The 21,595-nt window shown below is 35.9% G+C and overlaps 1 protein-coding gene across 2 annotated transcripts in view; it reads right to left on the bottom strand.

Moving 5' to 3' along the window:
- Positions 1-21,595, bottom strand: part of LOC120430358 (kin of IRRE-like protein 3) — a 450,977-nt gene that overhangs the window by 30,556 nt on the left and 398,826 nt on the right. For both annotated transcript variants that reach the window (XM_052708963.1, XM_052708962.1), the window contains exon 5: positions 13,899-13,992. In XM_052708963.1, the coding sequence (XP_052564923.1) occupies positions 13,899-13,992 (94 nt within the window). The remainder of the gene's footprint in view (positions 1-13,898; positions 13,993-21,595) is intronic.

Raw genomic sequence — 21,595 nt, forward strand, 5'->3', positions numbered from 1 at the left:
ACAGAGTTATAGTTAACTATCTTTAAACACATTTCAAATTGTTGTTGAAAACTACATCTTGAGGTACATTGAACACTTCTCTACTAAACTCGGTTTGGTTCTATACCAGTCCGTTTTGTAATTATTTCGCTCATTTAACAAAATTTCTATCTCATCACGACTTCGAGCAACAGATTTTCGAAACATGTCTTAGGTTAAGACAGAGTCCCTTAAGAAATCTGTTTGAAAAAAGAAGAGACAAAATGTATAAATTCGTGTTTGTTGTTGGAGTATGAACTAAAATGACTGAAGCATCGAAATTCCGTCACATTACGGTCCCCCTTCCTTCCCCTCTCCAAACATTCCGTAGGCCAACAACTGGTGGTCACTCCGGTGTTCGCTGGAGCACTTCACAAAGCGAAGCAAAAGTGTAAATATATCTCCGGGTATAACTTTGTCCTCATCCAGTTGTGTCCTCCGCCACTGCCTGTCACCACACCATGACACTGCACTGCTGGAGTGGAGTGGAGTGTTGACCAGCGGACAATAAATCTCTATTTAGCGGGCGCGCTGCTTTTGCGGGGAATTAATGGCCACACTCTCGCGCCAAGATGGTCAGAGTTCTCGGCCACGGCCAATGTCTTGGCGATGACACCATTTATTTTTGCTTCTTTGTTTTTTTTTTTTTTGCTGTTCTTTTGCTGTCATTAAACTCTCCCCCTGGACCTCTCCTAATTAAAATCAAGATTTATGTTGTTGGGTTACAAGTTTCTCCGTCCGCGGGCTTTATCCTTTGTTCATTTTTTTGACCATTTCTTAAGGACTTTGTCACTCCAAAATGGCCGTCACATAAAAATAACGACTTCCTTGGTTTCGCGCCTTTTTTTTTTTCTCTGTATTCCAAAATAACCCCAATGACGCTGGATGACTGGCGAGGAAACCCCTCGTTAAAAAGTAGTTAAAGTATCTTTTTCATTTAAAACTTTTTGCGGAGTCTCCTCAAGGACACCTCCAAGGACCGGGAAAGGGTTCCCGCTGTGCTGCTGGTTAAGGGTCACAACCCAGTTTAGATGGGAATTTAATTGGACACGACCAAGTTTCGCTGTTTTGACTATAGTGGGAACTCTCGGAAGCGTCCTTTAGGGGGAAAGGTTTTAGGCAAGTGCCCTTCCGGGAAGAAGAAACAGGACGCACTGAAATGGTTTTTGCGTTAATGGGAAAGCTAAGCACCTTTTCCATGTTGGAATAATTTTTGAGAAATTAAAATGATATTTTTGCAAACTCATTCAAATGCAAAAAGTTGGCAGCAATCTCAAAGAAATCCCATCTAATCTTATTTAAAAATTCCAGGAACCAAAAATTGCTAAAATAGCGCCCGTTTCAACAAATCTCAGCGTTACGCAAACAGTATCAAATTTCAACCCACTGAAAAATCCAATTACTAAAGCCCCCCCCCCCTCCAACCCCGATTCAGTCAAGAAATCAAATCAACTGAAAATAATAACAACAATTCTGGCTAACGATGCTCGACGACGTCGCGTTAGTCACCATCCATGCCGCGAGAAGTGGGAGGTCATTCTAGGAGGAGCGTTTTCATCTTGCTATGACGCCAAGTTGGAGGATCGAGATAATGTTTCAAAGACGGCCCCAATAAATGATGTATTCAACGCGGGAATGGGCCAAGGTAGCTCGTTTACTCGAGCCCAGCGGTGTTGAATTTGATCACAATTTTGAGCAAAACGGGTTGCTTTCTTTTAAATATTTAATTTATTTTTATAAACATGTTTAAGGAAATTATAATTCTAGATAAATTGTTACAAAGGATTAAAATTGTCGGTTCAATGACCAGAAATCACTTGCTCACCACCAAACCAATCGCTTGAATCGTCAGGCCGTAACCAATCGTGAGCTACCGCGATTGGCAAGCAGTCAGCGATTAGGTCAACTGCTTCATACAGCTATACAAATCATTCGTGAATTTCTTGACTTACACAGTCGTACAGTCGTGAGTCGTTGCTTAAGGTTTTGTTTACGACGTTTAACTGAAAAAAGTATAATATTTTTGAGAATAGTGCTTTTACACAACCGATTTTAAATCAGATCAGAAATGGCCTGTCTGAAAGAGAGGAAGAGCAGAAGAAATAAATTATCCTGATCTGGCCTAACGAGTGAAATGAGGCTTCCGAGCAATCAGAAAATTTAATTATAAAAACTAGATTTTCATGAAATCAAATTTAAAAAAATTAACCACAAGTGCCACATTTTAAAATTTGTCTGCCAGAGTCTAGTAAAAAAAACTCTTATTCTATCGCTTAAAAATTAAATCAAAATGCATTTCGATACATCATTTCCCTCTATCAAATTTTAATTTATATTATACCGTGTAAAACTTTATTTGCTTGCGGCCAAAATCATTTTTTGACTCTCCAAAATTTAAAAATTATTAAATTAGTCCTGAAACAAAATCAAAAAAAGAATCATAGAAAAAAAAACCTGTTTGATGAATTCTTCGACATTTTTAAACTTACTGACCAGGGCTGTGGAGTCGGAGTCATTTAAAAATTTAGCCCAAATTTTGAACTAATTTATAGAGGTTTAATTACAACTTCTAAGATGCGTTTTCAACGGCAATAAATTTACAAATAGCTGAGTAGGAGCAAGCAAGTTTTCATGAGAAGTTTCGCAAAATTATTTGTTTAAATAGTTGAAATCAGCAAATTGGTAAGAATTAGGACCGGCCCCTGAACCTGCCCAACATATGATTGAATACTTGAAAAAAAAAAATTCTTGGATAATCCAATGACATATTTTTTTTATTTTTTTTTATTTTACTTAGGCTGGTACAAATATTTTTAAAAGTTTTTGTCACCCCCCCCTTCAAAATTGGCCCGAAAAATCAGGGGGCAAAAAAAATATTTTTACAATAAACTTCAAAATTTCAATGAAATTTCAAGTGCAACCAACTGAAATCGAATTAAAATCCATTCTCCTGCGTTTAAAATCATTTTTAGCATGTTTGAGTTTATTAAAAAATCTTAAGACTTTTTGAAAATTTTCGATGCAAAATCTTTTTTTTTTCCGATACAATTTGTGTTTTTGTCAGATCTTAGATTTTTTGAAAACTAATGATTGCAAAACAACTGAACTAGTGTAAAATGCATTTTAAAACACTTTTTTCATTTAAATGTAAAGACTATGGCTTGTTATTAAAATTTTTATATTTTTTTATTTTTTTGCCCCCCCTTGACCTCGGCCAGGGCCGAGGGACAAAAACTTTTTTAAATATTTGCATCGGCCTTATTTAATTAAAATTCAAATCCAATCGAAGATACATTTTTTGCCTTCCTCACTGAGGTAAGGCTATAATCTTGCTCTAAAAATTTACTTTTTATTATAAGCTCGAAAACTCACCTTGATATATACACAGAAAAAAAAATGATAATAATAGAAATGGTGACAGATTTGGTGTCAATAAAAATGTGTAATATTAAATACTTTAGAAATTGTTGAATATTCATCAAACTCTGATCAATTTTCATCAGGTTCACATTTCACATTTATACACATTTTTAAAGTAAAATTAATCATAAAAAGAGGTTGTATTAAACCAACCAAAATTTAAACCTTACAAAACTAATTTTTTTTTTCTGTGTACATATCGACTCAGAATCGAAAACTGAACAAATGTCTGTGTGAATGTGTGTGTGTATGTGACCAATAATGTCACTCAATTTTCTCAGCACTGGCTGAACCGATTTTGACCAATCCAGTCCCTTTCGACTTGTTTTAGGGTCCTATACGGTGCTATTGAATTGTTTGAAGTTCCGATAAGTAGTTCAAAAGTTATGTATAAAAATGTGTTTTCGCATAATTTTGGAAGTTGAATAAATGACAGGAAATCGCTCCAAATATCATAGTGTAATATATCGTTTGATAGGTAATCGAAAGACCTTTCCAATGAGTCCGAAATATTGACGATCTGGCAACCCTGTCTCGTGTTCTGACCACTTAAGTGATATTTGTGTTCTTTGTTGGTACCGAATCTCACTTAAGTTTATATAAACGATGTCCGGATCGATCATCCAACCCATCGTTGATTAGGTAATTGAAAGACCTTTCCAACGAGTCCAAAATATTGAAGATCTGACCCTTTCTCGAATTATTATTACCTTTTTACCCAGGATCTAAAAAAAATGCTGAAATTTGTGTCCAAACCACTCATATTACCCATTGTTGGTAAAGGAAAAGTGAGGTAGGCATCAACCACATAGGTGGATTAAGTCAGTTTTTTTTTTGCTGAAAATCGAACCAACATCGGGAGTTTATAAATGAGTTCTTATCAGGTAATACTGAGAAATTCTAATCTATTTTTTTTTTTATAATTTATATACAGCAATTCCATTTGAAAAGAGCCTAAACCGAAAAAAAAGTTCTCCGATCGGGCTCAAAATTTTTCTGGGGGTTCCTTGGCCAAAATAATTAGACCCGTATTTTTTTGTTTGGCCATTAGGGTGACCTACATCGTGCTAGGGTGGTTCGAAAAATGGCAGATTTCGTAATTTTTCGCAAAAACCACTTTTTTCGAAAAATCATATCTCCGCGCCATTTCATCCTATTTTAGCTGTCTTAAACGCAAACGAAAGGTGATGTGTTTGGCTATTTGGGAAAAATAGTAAGAAGTTCCAAAAATCTTGCTTAACTATTGAAAAAGTCGTATGAAAACTTAAAATGGCGTTTTGACCGTGTCTGGACCAAAGAGCCTATGTCTGAATATATTTTTATCGGATTCCTCGGAAAATTTCACATAACATATCAAAAAATTGGCGATGTCGAACCGTACGTTTCCAAGATATGATTTTTTGAAAATAAAAACTGAGTTTTTCGACGCGCCACGCGCAAAAACAGAAAATTGACGAAATCGGCAAAAAATCAACTTTTTCACTAAAACTGCGTTAACTTAAAAATTTCAGTGATGACCTATACATGTCTGGGTACCAAAAGTTGCGTCTTTCAATTACGAAAATTAAAAAAAAATTAAAGAGCCTGCATCTCTCTCAACAATCAGCAGGCCGAAGACAAAAGTGACAAAAAAGAAAATTGTAGGAAATTTGGCAACGTATTCGAAAATATTTTAGTATTTTGTGGTATTTGACATCATAAAATATTTTTAAATTGCAAAAATATAAAAATCGACGAAAAATCACAAAAACACCTATGTTTTGAAAACGACGCAATTTAAAAATTAATTAAAAAGTCATTTGAAATTACAAACTTGATTTTGCATCTCCAAATTTATACATTTTATTAATTAAAAAAAATCATAGTGTTCGGCCAGGCGGCCGACGCGGAAGGACCCCGACCCCCGAATTGTCCCAGCAAACACGAGTGTTACTTAACGTTTATTTGCAATAGTACAGAAGAGAAAGCAGTAACGAAAGATAGAAACACAAATGAGGAAGCAAATCGTTAGGGTGGTACAAAATGACCATGTTGGTCGCTCAAGCGCAAAGGTGCCTTTTTAAGACCTAGAATATATAAAAAATTTCGAACATTAAAAATTGACCTATATTGGGAATTTAACTGTATGGTTACAAAAAGCGATAATATCGGATTTTTTCCAGTGTGCCAAAAGGTCCTGATAATAACCTACAACTTTGCCGAAGATACCAAATCGATCAGAGCATCCAGAGCCTACATTGTCTGACTAGTTCACAAAATTGTATGTAGACTTTTATGAAAAAAATTATGATGCAAAATTGCTTCTTTTAACATTGGAATTGCGTAGGCATTCAAATTAAAAATATAGAATTTTAATGTGGAATTCTACAGCATTTCTCCGCTTTATCAAACAAACAAAAATAGATTCGATTATCTAAAGTTTCGATTATCCGTAATTTTCAAATATGCTTAGAAACCCTATTTGAGATTAGAAGCACGTTCAGATGGTGTTGTAAGTTCCTATAATTGGTTTAAATGAGCAGTTCTCTATGATTTCAGTCATTCGATTTTTTTTTTTGATTTTTTAATCCGACTAAAACTTTTTTGGTGCCTTCGATATGCCCACTGAAGCCATTTTGCATCATTAGTTTGTCCATATAATTTTCCATACAAATTTGGCAGCTGTCCACACAAAAATGATGAATGAAAATTCAAAAATCTGTATCTTTTGAAGGAATTTTTTGATCAATTTGGTGTCTTGGGCAAAGTTGTAGGTATGGATACGGACTACACTGAAAAAAAATGATACACGGTAAAAAAATTGGTGATTTTTTATTTAACTTTTTATCACTAAAACTTAATTTGCAAAAAAAAACACTATTTTTTTATATGTTTTAGAGGACAAAAAATGCCAACTTTTCCAGAAATTTCCAGGTTTTGCAAAAAATCTTTGAGCGAGTTATGAATTTTTGAATCTGACTTTTCTTATAAAAGACGCAGTTTTTAATTTTTTTAAATAAGTGCACATGTTTGCCCACTTTTGGAAAAAAATATTTTTGAATAGCTGAAAAAATTCTCTATATTTTGCTTCTTCGGATTTTGTGATACGGACTTTGTTGCTGAGATATTGCAATGCAAACGTTTAAAAACAGGAAAATTTATGTTTTCTAAGTCTCACCCAAACAACCCACCATTTTTTAATGTCGATATCTCAGCAACTAATGGTCCGATTTTGAATGTTAATATGTGAAACATTTGTGAAATTTTCTGATCTTTTCGAAAACAATATTTTCAAAATTTTAAACCAAGACTAACATTTCAAAAGGGCGTAATATTGAATGCTTGGCCCTTTTAAAATGTTTTTCTTGATTTGAAAATTTTGAAAATATTGTTTTCTAAAAGATCAGAAAATTTCACAAATGTTTCATATTTTAACATTGAAAATCGGACCATTGGTTGCTGAGATATCGACATTGAAAAATGGTGGGTTGTTTGGTTGAGACTTAGAAAACTTCAATTTTCCTGTTTTTAAACCTTTGCATTGCAATATCTCAGCAACTAAAGGTCGTATCAACAAAATCCGAAAAAGCAAAATATAGAGAATTTTCTCAACTTTAAAAACATATTTTTTTTCAAAGGTGTGCAAACATGTGTACTTATTTAAAAAAAAAAATGAAAAACTGCGGCTATTTTCAAAAAAGTCACCTAAACATGAATTTAACTTGAAAACGGTGCACTTTATCAAAATTTTACTACAGTACTTTTTGATTGCAAATTTGATTTTACATCGAAAAATGAAGTTGAAAAATTTTTGCGACCAATATTTCGATTTAAAAAAAAATAGTATTGATTTAAAAATTCATAACTCGATCAATGATTTTTTGCACAACCTGGAAATTTCTGAAAAGTTGGCATTTTATGTCCTCTAAAACATATCAAAAAATAAAAAAGGCACCAAAAAATAAATTAAAAGATTTTCAATCGATATTCCTAAATTTTTTTCACGTTTCTGACGTTTAACTATATTCACCCAGCAAAGCTCTGAAGCACCCTTCGCACAAAGCATAAATTATCATCTTCTTTACAAAGTCTACTAAAATCATTACCGAGCTTCTCCCCACTTCATCATTCACTCTATTTGTCAAAATACAGTCATCCATCGCCAGCCATCCGGCAAGTCTCAACTCCCAGCTCCACGCCACAGTGATAATGGCCCAGAATCCACTCCGTCGATTCAGTGTCTCTAGTCCGCCTTGGCCAAGGACTCTCGAAAGTCCACCACCACACCATCTAGGAGGAGGCTTCTCTTCCCAGATCGTGCGAGCAATTGTCCGGAAGACTTGCAAAACGGCGCGCCGTTTCTCGTCGAGCCTCTTCCTAGACTACACTCTTTTGGGACTGGAGGAGATAATGAGATTCAACCAGTGCTGGCTTGAGAGGAAAAGAGGGGCCGGCCCGAGATTCTTGAGTGGAAAAACCAGCCCCGAAAGCACTTGACTTTAATTAATGTCATGGGAGCAGAGCGCTTTTCCAAGCTCTGGCTGCTGTGTTCGTGTAGAGTTGAGCCGAGGAAAAGCTGTGGCCCATAGTTGTGTCGTAAGTCGCACACGCCAGCAGTGGCAAAAGATTGGATTGCCTTTGGATTGGAGATTTGGATATACGAGGGGGGGGGGGGGGGGGAATTAACGGGACAAACACTTCATAGCAGATAGACTTGGTCTCCGGAGGCTTTTCACAGTTAACAGAACTTGAGTGTAATTTATATACTCAAGATCAGCTAAAGTTATTTTGGTTGAAATTGAGAGTAAAAAATCATCGCAAATTGTACTCTATACTTAACTACTTCCATCAATGTGACCTTGTAGATACCACATTTTATTCTAACTGCTTACCAAATGACACTTCTCCGTCAAATTAATGGCTCCACGGTGACACGATCATGCCGGTTTGGCTGACCTTTTTTGTTCCAACGCAAGGGTGAGCAGAATCGCCCTTTTTTCCCCCGACTCCGGGCTAAAATGTGGGTAATATGTTTTACTTAACGCAACTCAACCAATTCAACGTTCAGCCAGGGCCAGCGTTCAATAGCCGTTTTATCGTGCACACACACACTTGGGACTGGGCTTGGCTGAGTGTATAAATTCAGGACACTTTCAATTACTCTCCGGGCCCCGTCACCAAATGTGGGCTTTCGGAAGCGGCGACCAAATTAATGGATGGTATGCTTTTGCTCGACCCTCCGAACAAAAAAAAAACGCTTTCAGTACTTAATTGAATGAGAATTCGCGGAAAAAGGACATTGCGATGCACGATTTCGAAGAGTATTTCAGGGTTTTATTACAACAGACAATTAATGGGAGTTCTTCTTGTTTTATGAAGGCCCAATATTTTATGTAATTATTATTTCTTATGGTGAAGGGAAAACTGAGTGGAGCTATTTGTACGCCTTATGACAGAAACAATAAAAATGAGTTAAGTGTCATGACGTGATAGATTCGTTGATCGACTTATTGGGAGTTTTATTTTATTATCTTATCTACAGCCTGAAAAGCGAACTACTGTCATCTCGTGTGGATGTCCAAATCGTCACTTGGGTTTTAACGCCATCATTACTGCGTAACCAGAAGGTTGGATTTTGTCCCTAAGGGCTGATAAGGTTGGTATTTTTTTAATACGTGAATTTAAAAATTGAAACAACGCCAACTTAGACGAAATCGGAAAAAGGTGCCCCGACACCTCTTCAATTTGCATGAAACTTTGTCCTTAGGGGTAACTTTTGTCCCTGATAACGAATCCAAGCTCCAGTTTACGATATCGATGGGAGCAGTACGACACCTTTGAAATTAAAAAAAAATATGTTCTGAATGAAAAAATGACCCTTCTGGATTATTAAGATTCGTAAAGTACGTTAAATTTCCCATAAAATGACATAGCGTGTCAAAAAAAATTTATAGTTGAGTAAAAACAAAATCTTTTTAAGCTTACATATTATCGTATTTTTTCGACGAAAAACGTATTTTCGGAATTCTGAGTACATTATCAAATCGGGCGTCCAATTTTACATGAAAGCCATCGCCATTCAGGGTGTGAATTATTGAAAACACGTATTTTTTCGAATGTTCAAAAATGGAAAGGGTCATACCGTCCCTTCGTCACCAGATATCGAAAAATGAAGCTGCGTAATTCTCTACCAACTCACACGAAATCGGGAAAAGCTGCCCCGACCCCTCTTCGATTTGCGTGAAACTTTGTCCTAAGGGGTAACTTTTGTCCCTGATCACGAATCCGAGCTCCGTTTTTTTCAATAATTTGCAGCCTGAAATGGTGATGAGATAGAAATTTGGTGTCAAAGGGACTTTTATGTAAAAATGTACGCCCGATTTAATGGCGTACTCCAAATTCCGAAAAAAACGTATTTTTCATCGAAAAAAAACACTTAAAAAGTTTTTTGGCAATTCCGTCGTGAAACTACTTACTTTTCCTGTCATTCTTGAACGACGAAATAGCCTACTTTTCTGTACCAAAAATAACAGAATCGAATAGCAACACTTTTCAAAATAAATGCTGAAAAGATCTACTTTTCAGCAATGAAATGGGTGCTGAAAAGTTGAACTTTTCAGCGATTGTTTCGAAAAGTAACACTTTTCAACATTTTTTTGATTTAAACGATTTATTGACAAAATACATGAAAATTCGACTTAAAATTTCACTCAATGGGTGTTTTTCGGAATTGCAAAAAATCTTGTATGGAACTCGTTGCAAAATTTGATTTTTTCAGCACTCGTCGTATTTATCCAACTCGGTGAACCTCGTTGGATAAATGTACGACTCGTGCTGAAAAAATCCTCTTTTTGCAACTTGTTGCATAAACTATTATTAAAACACTACCATTTACCGTTACTCGACTAAACATTTTTTTGGAACATGTCATTTTAAGGGAAATTTAATGTACTTTTCGAATCTACATTGACCCAGAAGGGTCATTTTTTCATTTAGAACAATTTTTTTTTATTTTAAAATTTCGTGTTTTTTCTAACTTTGCAGGGATATGTTTTAGAGTGTAACAATGTTCTACAAAATTGTAGAGCAGACAATTACAAAAATTTTGATGTATAAACATAAGGGGTTTGCTTATAAACATCACGAGTTATCGCGATTTTACGAAAAAAAGTTTTGAAAGGTTGGTCGTCGTCGAAAGGTCATTCATCGTTACCGGCGACAGACACGGACGACGAAACAAAGAGAAACGCGAAAAGTAACTTTTTCAAAACTTTTTTTCGTAAATCGCGATAACTCGTGACGTTTATAAGCAAACCCCTTATGTTTATATATCAAAATTTATAAATTGTCTGCTCTACAACTTTGTAGAACATTGTTACACTTTAAAAAATAACCCTGCAAATTTATAAAACACATGAAATTTAAAATTAAAATTTTTGTTCTAAATGAAAAAATGACCCTTCTGGGTCAATGTAGATTCAAAAAGTACATTAAATTTCCCTTTAAAATGACATGTTCCAAAATTATATTTTTTCAATAATCATCAAAATTTCAATTGAAATAGAAGTGTAATCAACAGAGAACAATCTTAAATGCATTTTTCTGCATTGATAATCATATTTAGCATGTTTGGGCTCGTCTAAGAATATTTTGAACTTTTATGAAATTACAATGTACAGAACTGCAAAAATAAAATTTTCTACAATAATTAGAAATTTTTGAAATTAATGATTGCAAAACAACTGGACAGGTGTATTATGCATTAATTATTTTGTTGTCCGTTAAATCAAACTGTCTAATTAGCAAAAGCTTTTGCAAAATAAAAAAAGCCATTCATATAAAAAAATAAAAGATGTTGTTATTGGCATCATAAAATTCCGTACAAATCCGTATTATACGAAAAAATCCGTACTTAAATCCAGCCTGTTAAAAATACGCGATGAGGGTCGAAAATCCGTACGGCAAGGAAAAACTCCGTACAGATTGTACTACATCACAGAAATTTGAAAAGGGAACAAAATCGAGATTTTTTTACAAACCATCCGATGGTATTTTATCCAAATTTTATCATAATTAGGGAAATGAAAATAATTGAAAAAAATAACTGTAAATGTAAATTTTATTTGTTTCATGGAATCAAACAAATTATATTTCTTGTATTGTTTATTGTATTTCGACAATAAACAGCGTCGCAAAAAAAAAAATTGCGAAGATAAAATTGTCGTCAACAATTAGAAATTTTGGAATTTTTTGTTTGCAAAACATTGGACAACATTGGGTTTTATGTGGATTTCGATTTTTGGTGGTACATATTATTTTTCAGTTTATGTCGCTCCCCCTTCAAAGTTGGCCTGACTAATCAAGGGGCAAAACAATATTTTTTCGAAAAACTTCAAAATTTTTATGAAAATTATTAAAGTTTAATCAACTGAAAACCAGTTAAACTGCATTTTCCCGCGTTTATAATCATATTTAGCATGTTTGAACTCCTTTGAAAACATTTTAAATTTTCATGAAATACCAATGTACAGCCCCACGAAAAGTTTTTTTTTTTGCGAAAAAAATAAAATTCCGTCAATACCTCGATATTTTCAAAACTAATGATTGGAAAGCAACTGTACGCCTGTAAAATGCATTTCAAAACACTTTTTTCATCCAAATGTTGAAACCTAGGCTTGTAATTTCAATTTTTGTATATTTTTTTGCCCCCCCCCCCCTCGACTTTGGTCAGAGCCGAGGGACATAAACTTCAAAAAATATTTGCAACGGCCTTAAATAAATTAAGTTCTACTTTTTTATTCATCATTCATAAATTTCAATTTCCAACTCTGAGTGACAATAATTTTTTTCTTAGGGAATTTTTCGAAAAATTGAAAAGGTCCTATTTTCCTGATAAGCATGTTTCCAAATCAACATTAATTATGGTTAAACTTTTTCTTATATTTAAAGATACCATAAACCGTTGTGACCGTGACTGATGTGGGTCAGTATGATTCCATACCATTCCGTACATATTTAATTTGAACTCTTCATTTTGCGGAAAAATCTTAAACCTTTCAAAGTCACCCTGGTTTATAGACTCCAAATAGTTTACGTGATATAAAAAAAATACCAGATTTTTAAATAATTTAAATAGCTCTTACCACTTCTATTATAATGATAATTATTTCTTAAAATAGAAGTCACAATGTCTTTACATTATCACACTGGTTGTTTAGAAACGAGATAGAATATTTATTTCGGAAAAAAGCAAAGTTTAAAAAAAATCAATTGATTTAATAAAGTTTAAATTTGTGATAATGAAACCCTTGAATTTTTATGCTGATTTAAAAGTATTCTTACTCATTTACTATATATGATTTGAATAATAATAATGTTATAATGTAATAATTTCCAAATTTATAATTCAGACGATGACAAACCTAACCAATAAACTCAATTCGAAACATGGCTGGGGGAAAATTAGATTTTCGGAACGTGTTATGTGTAACGATAAAATGACCACATCACAAATGTAAATCAAAAAGCTGCACACCTGAGTTTTACGTTGACTCTTAGTTTATTAGTTTGGATTGTCAAAGTCCGAACAGTAAGTGGTGGAAATGCTGGTGGAAATCACATTTTCCTCCAGCCAAATTTAGAATTGAATTTATTGGTTAGGTTTGTCAGCGTCCGAACAGTAAACGGCAGACCGCCTCAATTAATACACATTTTGAAGTTTTTACAAGGCCGTATCCATAGGAGTTGTTTTTGTTTTGCAAAAAATAAAATAAATAATGATAAATTTTGGCGTGGAGTAGAAATAATTATAAAAACAAAAGAAACTACTAAAAATTATGACTGAATTACATAAAAATAATTCTAATTGCTTGTAAATAACTAAACAGTTAATATATTACCAAATTACCTATCAGTCTGACAGATAACGGACACCCCTTGCTTTCGAAAGTTTCAAACTAGAGAGTGTGTCTTAGATTTAAAAAAAAATCGCTGTAATTTGAGGTGTGCACATTGTTGGAGATCTTTTTACAACTTTTACGATTGCTGCAAAATCTCTAAAATCCGTAGTATTACTTTGAAGCAGTCAAAACACTTCAATTCTAATAAAAGTTCTGATAAGCCGATAATGTGATATTTCCCCTAGCCACTGAGAAATCCAGATCATGTTCCGAGAAGAAACATATTGCTTTCCGTCACCATTGAAACCCAGTTCTGAACCGATTGAAATTCTTGAGTTCCCTCAGGGTTTGAAAGCAACAACGGACAACTCGCAGCGCTTCCCAATCATAGTTCCGGGGAAAAAACATATCAACTCGAGGAAAAACGGGGATCCTCAGAACTCGACGCACAGAGTCCACCCCAAGTGGGTGGGTGTTACGGAACGTTCCGTTTTTAGCCCATAGTTTTCCTGGATATATTAGTACGGGAGTGGGGGTCAAAAAGGTCGGGCGGGGGGAGTCACAGAGATCAAGCTCACTTACCGACTACGGATAGTGTCATGGAGTATCCCACCGGGGGCGTCGTAGATATCTGACACTCGTACACGCCAGAGTCCCGTGGCTGTGGGTACAGCACCTGAAACGAGAGGAGAAGAGAAGATGGGGGGAGATAATTGAGTTGGTGAGCTCGTTGTGTTCTGTTGTGGGGACGGTCACACTTTTCCGGATTGCAGAGTGGGTGGGTTTCGTTGCGTGGCGAGTAGATTTACCGGAATGTGCGGATTAATTTCCGTTGCAGTCAGTTATCTTGATGCGACGATGGCATTCCTCGAGGGAGCAAAAGTGTGCTGCCTTAAGTTGGGCGGAATGTGCGGGTAGAAGCTTTTATAGGTTAGGAGCATGGTTGACCGTATATCTTGATCAAAAGGAGTGCATAGGCGAAGTATATGAACACAAATTATTTAAAAATGGCGTTCCTGAGATTTGAATCCCTTTCAATTATGTTGTAGAACACCAATGTTCATGACAGCTGTAATCAAGTTATGCACCGGTGCGTATCAAAATCAAAATCATTAGCGAGGCGCCTCTGGACAGTTTATTTTTCAAACTATCGAAGTGCACCTGACACCTTGAAGGGGTGGCAATCATTTAATGACCTCTTCAAGGTATTTTCTTTTTCCAAACACCCTCAAATGACTTCGTTAGCATTCCCCGCTACGGCGGTCCACTCTGTTGACCTTCTTAATTGAGAGAGTCTTTAGCTGTCCGTCCAATTAAGTGCGCCATTCGCTTCGATAGATTCTACCTTCCCTAATGACATTAACGAAACCAGTGGTGCCAGTTTATCACCTGCTGAGGGGAGGTCCCTCAGTGATAATTGTGTGATGAAAATAACTCAAGACCTTTTTCGCGCTTATCTTCAAGAATGCGCCTTTTAATCATCGTGGTGAGAAATTGAGAAAGTGGCCTTCTGGCACCCCTGCCGTTCGAGGGATCGACTTTATGTGGAATCGCGCGCCAGCTAAATTTAGATAAATCGCGATACTAGCCCCGAAGGGCGGCAAGTGACACTAAATCACAGCGTCCTTACGGGCTGGCGGCCGGGAATGAAGCGTGATAATCCGGAATGGGATTTGGACGACTTTGACTTCGCGCTGACCCTCGGGCCACCCTGGGTGGTGGCGGCCAGGGCGTGGTCCCGGGGTAGAATTTTTCTTACTTGGCTCCCTTTTTTTACGCCCCATTGACATTCCCGGGGATCATCGGCTTCTTGGCTGGAGTTGGGTATGGTTGGGGGGAGGGGGATTGGGAGTTGGAATCGGGGTCAGGGTGCCGAAATTAGAAGATTACGTGATGGATGGAATGTGGGGTGTCCCTTCTTATTCATCGCCATCGCCGTAATCAGCTTTCATTTATTAGAGAGGGAATCCATATCCTGGACGACGGTTCCGGCGAATTTCTTGAGAGGAGAATTTAGATTTTTTTTTTTTTTCTCAAAGGAAATTCAGCGGTGCACATCACCCAGGGCTTTTTGCGCCGAGAGAGAAGCGGGCGTGGCTGACTGGTTACCGTGTTCGCTTTGTTAGCCAATAGTTCTGGGTTTGATTCCCATCTGCTCCCAACGAGAATGTTATAAACACAGATATTTGAAACGAATGAACGAAAATCAAAGTCGCGTCCTTTGGATTGGTAAGCAAAAATGCTAACCACTAGGCCTTGACAACTTGGTGAGCTAAGACTGGAATTATTAGGAATACTGTAACAGAGAGCGAGTTGCCACGGCAAATAGTGTCCAGCGCATTCGTGGAAATGCAATGTACCCCCATCCCAATAGAATGGAGTTTTCTTAAAGAGAATGAATCTGAATTCTAAAGAAAAATTCTTGACTTTTTTTTGATAAGGTCCTATAAACAAATGTAAACATTGAGTGTATCCCTTTCACACCTTATGTCAAAGTCCATCGGAGTAAGCGGGATACACTCAATGTTTACATTTGTTTATAGGACCTTATCAAAAAAAAGTCAAGAATTGTTTTAATTCATATCCTCCCTCCTCTTCAACTAGGAACAACAAGGAACTATTAAACTACGGCAAACAAACTCGCACTTTTTGACAGTTTGCCTGCTTTGTTTGTATGCCTGGATTTGTTTGTACAAACGTCAGCCTGCATACATTTTGCCTTGTTTGCGAGTTTGCAGCAAACAAGTTTGCGATTTTGGAAAACTGTCAAACACGAAAAAGTGCGAGTTTGTTTGTTTGTTTGCGGTACGTCTGCCAGAGTTTCCAAATTTTGACCTGCTTACCCTGCGTAAATATTTGAAAATCGTTATTTTCAGAGGAATTGTCCCATGGATTTGGTGTCTTTGGGCAAAGATGCAGGTATTGTTGTGAACTATTTCGGTAAAATCGGTACGCGGAATAGTTTGCCGATTTTTTAAATTAACTTTTTTCATGCAAAAAAAAACAATTTTACAAAATGCGTTTTATTTTTTAATTTTAGAAATTGGTTTTAAGGGACAACATTTCGCAAATTTTCGAGACATTAGACATGTACGTAAATAAAATTTGCTGCCGAGTTATTAGTTATTTTTTTGGATAGAAATCAAATTGGATTATATTTTTTTAAGTATGTTCAGAATTAAATTTGGAATTAAAACGCATTTTAAAGAAATTTGTATAAAGCGCACCGTTTTTAATGTGGATACGTCTTAATATTTCAGTTATTAATTATAAATATAAATTTATGAAGATTCAATAAATAAAAAAATCAATACTCTAGGGTTTTTTCTCAAAATTTATTTTCCCTAAAAGAGCACTCAGCTAGCAAAATCTAAACTTAGAAACATGTACCCTCCCTGTAAAGGCTTATGAATTGAACTCAGTTGAAAGGTTCTCCAAATCTCTAAATTGCAAATCTAACATCCTGGAGCAGAACTGTTAAATTCTAATAAACAGCAATTGAATTAAAAAAAAAAACAATACAACCCTATTTTTAAATGTAAGTTTTGATTTCAAAAGCTTCAATTATTGATTGATCAATTAATCGAAAATTGTCTTTAATGTTAAAAAAAACTTTCTTTTCATCATGATGCATTAGGGTGAAATATGGTTGTATGGAAATAAAGTTGTCCAAAGGAGAATGGGCAAATTTGTATGGGAGCTGGTCCAAGGATGTACACAAACGGGACCAACTTTCTAAAGATCTCACCGAGACATGAAAAAAAGTCTTCTGGACCAACTCTCTAGACCCCGGGGTTCAAAATTTACAAGCTCTTGAAGTTTGAGCATTTTGGGTAAAAATGTATAAAAAATTGTATTTTTACTATTTCTAAAATCATCATAAAATCTCAATTTTATTATGGATTTCGATAATCTTGACTTCATTCGACGCGTATCAGCAAAAACTATGAGTTCTGATATGTTTTAGCATGTTTGAAACATGAATTCGCTTGTTTCTATCCGTTTGAACTGTTCGTGCAAGAGGCATACCATAGAAACAATTCGAAACTTCAAGATTTTGAAACCGAATCCTACCCAGACTGCTTCAGTGTGTATGGAAGGCTACAGTGCAACTTATTGGGATGTTCTGAGTCATCCGAGAACTCCTGGGAGTTAAGACCGGTGAATCTACCGCGGTAACGAGCAAGAGGTCGGCGGTTTTTGACCGCTGATCATACCCGCATAGCTTCAGTGAGTATGGCAGACTACTTTGCTAATGTGTTGGAATATCCTGGGTCATCCTAGGACTCCCTGGAGTTAAGATCTGTGGGTCTATTAACGTAACAAGCAAAATGTCGACTGGTTTTGACAACGGAACATACTCGCATAGTTTTAGTGAGTATGATAGAATACCTTAATAATGTTTTGAAATGTCCTGGGTTCGCCTAGAACTCCCTGGAGTTAAGATCTGTAAGTCTACTATCGAAACAAGCAAGATGTCGACCGGTTTTTGGTTTTTACCAACACATTAACACTGGAGCTTTGCGGGTTTGTTCCGGGGTCAAACACCATCGACCTCTGGCTTGTTGCGGCGGAAGATCCACAGATCCTAACTCCAGGGAGTCTTTGGATGACCCAGGACATCCCAACACATCAGCAAAGTAGTCTATCACACTCACTAAAGCTATGCGAGTATGTTCCGTAGTCAAAACCAGTCGACATTTTGCTTGTTACGGTAATAGACCTACAGATCTTAACTCCAGGGAGTCCTAGGATGACCCAGGATATTCCAACACATTAGCAAAGTAGTCTGCCATACTCACTGAAGCTATGCGGGTATGATCAGCGGTCAAAAACCGCCGACCTCTTGCTCGTTACCGCGGTAGATTCACTGGTCTTAACTCCCAGGAGTTCTCGGATGACTCAGAACATCCCAATAAGTTGCACTGTAGCCTTCCATACACACTGAAGCAGTCTGGGTAGGATTCGGTTTCAAAATCTTGAAGTTTCGAATTGTTTCTATGGTATGCCTCTTGCACGAACAGTTCAAACGGATAGAAACAAGCGAATTCATGTTTCAAACATGCTAAAACATATCAGAACTCATAGTTTTTGCTGATACGCGTCGAATGAAATCAAGATTATCGAAATCCATAATAAAATTGAGATTTTATGAATGATTTTAGAAATAGTAAAAATACAATTTTTATACATTTTTACCCAAAATGCTCAAACTTCAACAGCTTGTAACTTTTGAACCCCGGGGTCTAGAGAGTTGGTCCAGAAGACTTTTTTTCATGTCTCGGCGAGATCTTTCGAAAAAAGTTGGTCCCGATCGTGTACATCCTTGGACCAAATTCGCCCATTCTCCTTTAGTTAGCACAGCTTTTTTTCAGATCTTTTTGGGGTCCTAAACAACTTCCCAAAGTTTGGGAACGATTGGTTTAGTCTTCACTTTGCGCAAAGCGATTCAATTTTCCATGTAAATTTGTATGAGAAAAAATCCTTTTTTTTATTTTGATATTTAAAAAATCCACGTTTTATGCTATATAAAAACCGGACTCATATTTGGATGCTCTGGAAGGTGCTCTACAACTTTCCCGAAGAGATACATACTAAAGAAAATACAGCGTGTTCAAAATTCGTCTAAAATGTGGTTTTTGCTTGAAAATCTCGTTTTAGACGAGTTTTGAGGACGCTATATCTTCTTTAGGGAGCAAGTTAGCACCATACTCTCTTGGGGAAAATCGTAGAGCACCTTCCAGAGCATTCAAATATTTCATTTCATTTATTTATTATTCATGTAGAGTAAGGAAATATCCTTTTAAATTACTACACTTTGTTGAAAACCAGAAAAGCATTTTTTTCATATATATTAATTAAATTCTTAACTCCTTATCAGTGGAAACTAATGTCATTTTAATTAATTTATCCTCTAAACCAAGTGATGCATTCTTTTCGGAAACCTGCAAAGGTTTGAATGTTTTTAATCGCGTTAGAAAGTTGGTTCCAGATAGTAGCACCCCTTACTATGAAACTATTTCCGTAATGTGTTGTGATGTGTCTTGGAATTATTAAATTTCTAGTTCTAGTACTGCGGGCAATTTGTATTTTATCTGCTAAATAGGGTGGAACGGAAAAGTTTACTATTTTAAACATGGTTAAACAAGATCTGAATTTGATAAACTCTTTGAAAGGACAGCCTAACAATTCTTGCTGAAGGTGAGTCACTCTCGAATATCTATTTAAATTGTATACAAATCGTACACACGCGTTTAAAGCTACCCTTAACCTGTTCAAAGAAGCAGATGAAGCATTCAATAGCAAAACATCACCATACATGAATATGGCAACAATAGAGATTCAAAAAGTTTGAGTTTTACATTAACCGGTAACATACTTGCTGAGAGCATTAAAGTTCTAAGTCCGATATAGATTTTTCTACATTGCGCATTCACATGACCATCCCATTCTAAATCATTTTTTAGAATGAAGCCAAGACTTGGATATTTAAGCACATACTCAAGAACGTTTTGACCGAGCATTATTAAAGGCTGCTGATGTTCTGAGCTGTTTCTGGAAAAGAGCATAACTTTAGTTTTGGATGAGTTAATTGGTAGAAGATTAGAACATGACCAGTAGCCTGTCCCATTTTGAGGTCATGTCGAGGAATTTCAGGTGCTCACTTCTTAAATGATAGATTATGATGTTAGGAACATTGTTTTCTTAGACAAGAAAAAATAATAAAATACTTTCTCGCACCCCCTAGTCGATTTACTGAAAAAAGTCACTTTTTTGAACAAATTTTCTAAAATCGCTTGGAATCAATACAAAAACTGTTTCGATCAGGTGTGTATTATCTTCAAACGATAGGTTTTTGTCCATAGATTAAGATGCACTATCAATATTGGACAAAAATTTAAGTTTTTGGACTCTCTCAGGCGGATTTGTGTCGAAAAAATCGCATTTTTTCGAAACTTTTTTCAGAAATGTTCATTTAATTTAGGGTAGCCTATTTTTCCTAGTGAAACCAATGCATGCAACTTGTAGGAAATTTCATGGCGAACATTTTTCCCTCTGAGAAAATCCAATTTCGACACTCCAGAGCCGAGATATTTGAGTTTTAGTGAGGAAAAAAGTGCCAATTTTCAAAATTTCTCAGAATTCAGAAGCAAGGCCTACTAATTACACGATGTAGCAAGCATATGTCTCAAAGGTCAGGATATGATTTTTTATAGTAATTTTGGCCGCTGAATCCGAATCTGAAATCAAATTTCGTGTAAATAGTGATGTTTTGGAGCTACACCCTTTTGGAATGTTATTTGCGTGTTTAAGAGGCAGTTTTTGTAAATATTGCTCGGTTTGTTCTAGAGGTCGTATCGAGGTGCTCCGATTTGGATGAAACTTTCAGCGTTTGTTTGTCTATACATGAGATGAACTCATGCCAAATATGAGCCCTCTACAACAAAGGGAAGTGGGGTAAAACGGGCATTGAAGTTTGAGGTCCAAAAAACATAAAAAATCTTAAAATTGCTCGCATTTTAGTAAAACTTCATCAATTCCAACTCTCTTAGATGCATTCGAAAGGTCTTTTGAAGCACTTCAAAATGAGCCATAGACATCCAGGATTGGTTTAACATTTTCTCATAGGTTTTGCAAATTACTGTTAAAAATTGTTTTTTTTTTAAACCTCAATATCTTTTTGCAACAGCCAGCAACACCCATACTACTCTTTTAGTTCAAAAGTTAGGGAATTTGATGGACTATAAGCCTACGGTAATAACTTTTTGGCCAATCGCAGTTTTTCTCATAGTAGGCATCCATAGCGGCACTTTTTAGTCTCACTTTTGTCATATTCGAAATCCTCGGAAAATTCAAATTTCAATGCCCGTTTTACCCCACTTCCCTTTGTCGTAGAGGGCTCATATTTGGCATGAGTTCATCTCATGTATAGACAAACAAACGCTGAAAGTTTCATCCAAATCGGAGCACCTCGATACGACCTCTAGAACAAACCGAGCAATATTTACAAAAACTGCCTCTTAAACACGCAAATAACATTCCAAAAGGGTGTAGCTCCAAAACATCACTATTTACACGAAATTTGATTTCAGATTCGGATTCAGCGGCCAAAATTACTATAAAAAATCATATCCTGACCTTTGAGACATATGCTTGCTACATCGTGTAATTAGTAGGCCTTGCTTCTGAATTCTGAGAAATTTTGAAAATTGGCACTTTTTTCCTCACTAAAACTCAAATATCTCGGCTCTGGAGTGTCGAAATTGGATTTTCTCAGA

Source organism: Culex pipiens, chromosome 2, assembly GCF_016801865.2.
Source record: "Culex pipiens pallens isolate TS chromosome 2, TS_CPP_V2, whole genome shotgun sequence".
In the NCBI taxonomy this organism is placed as follows: Eukaryota; Metazoa; Arthropoda; class Insecta; order Diptera; family Culicidae; genus Culex; species Culex pipiens.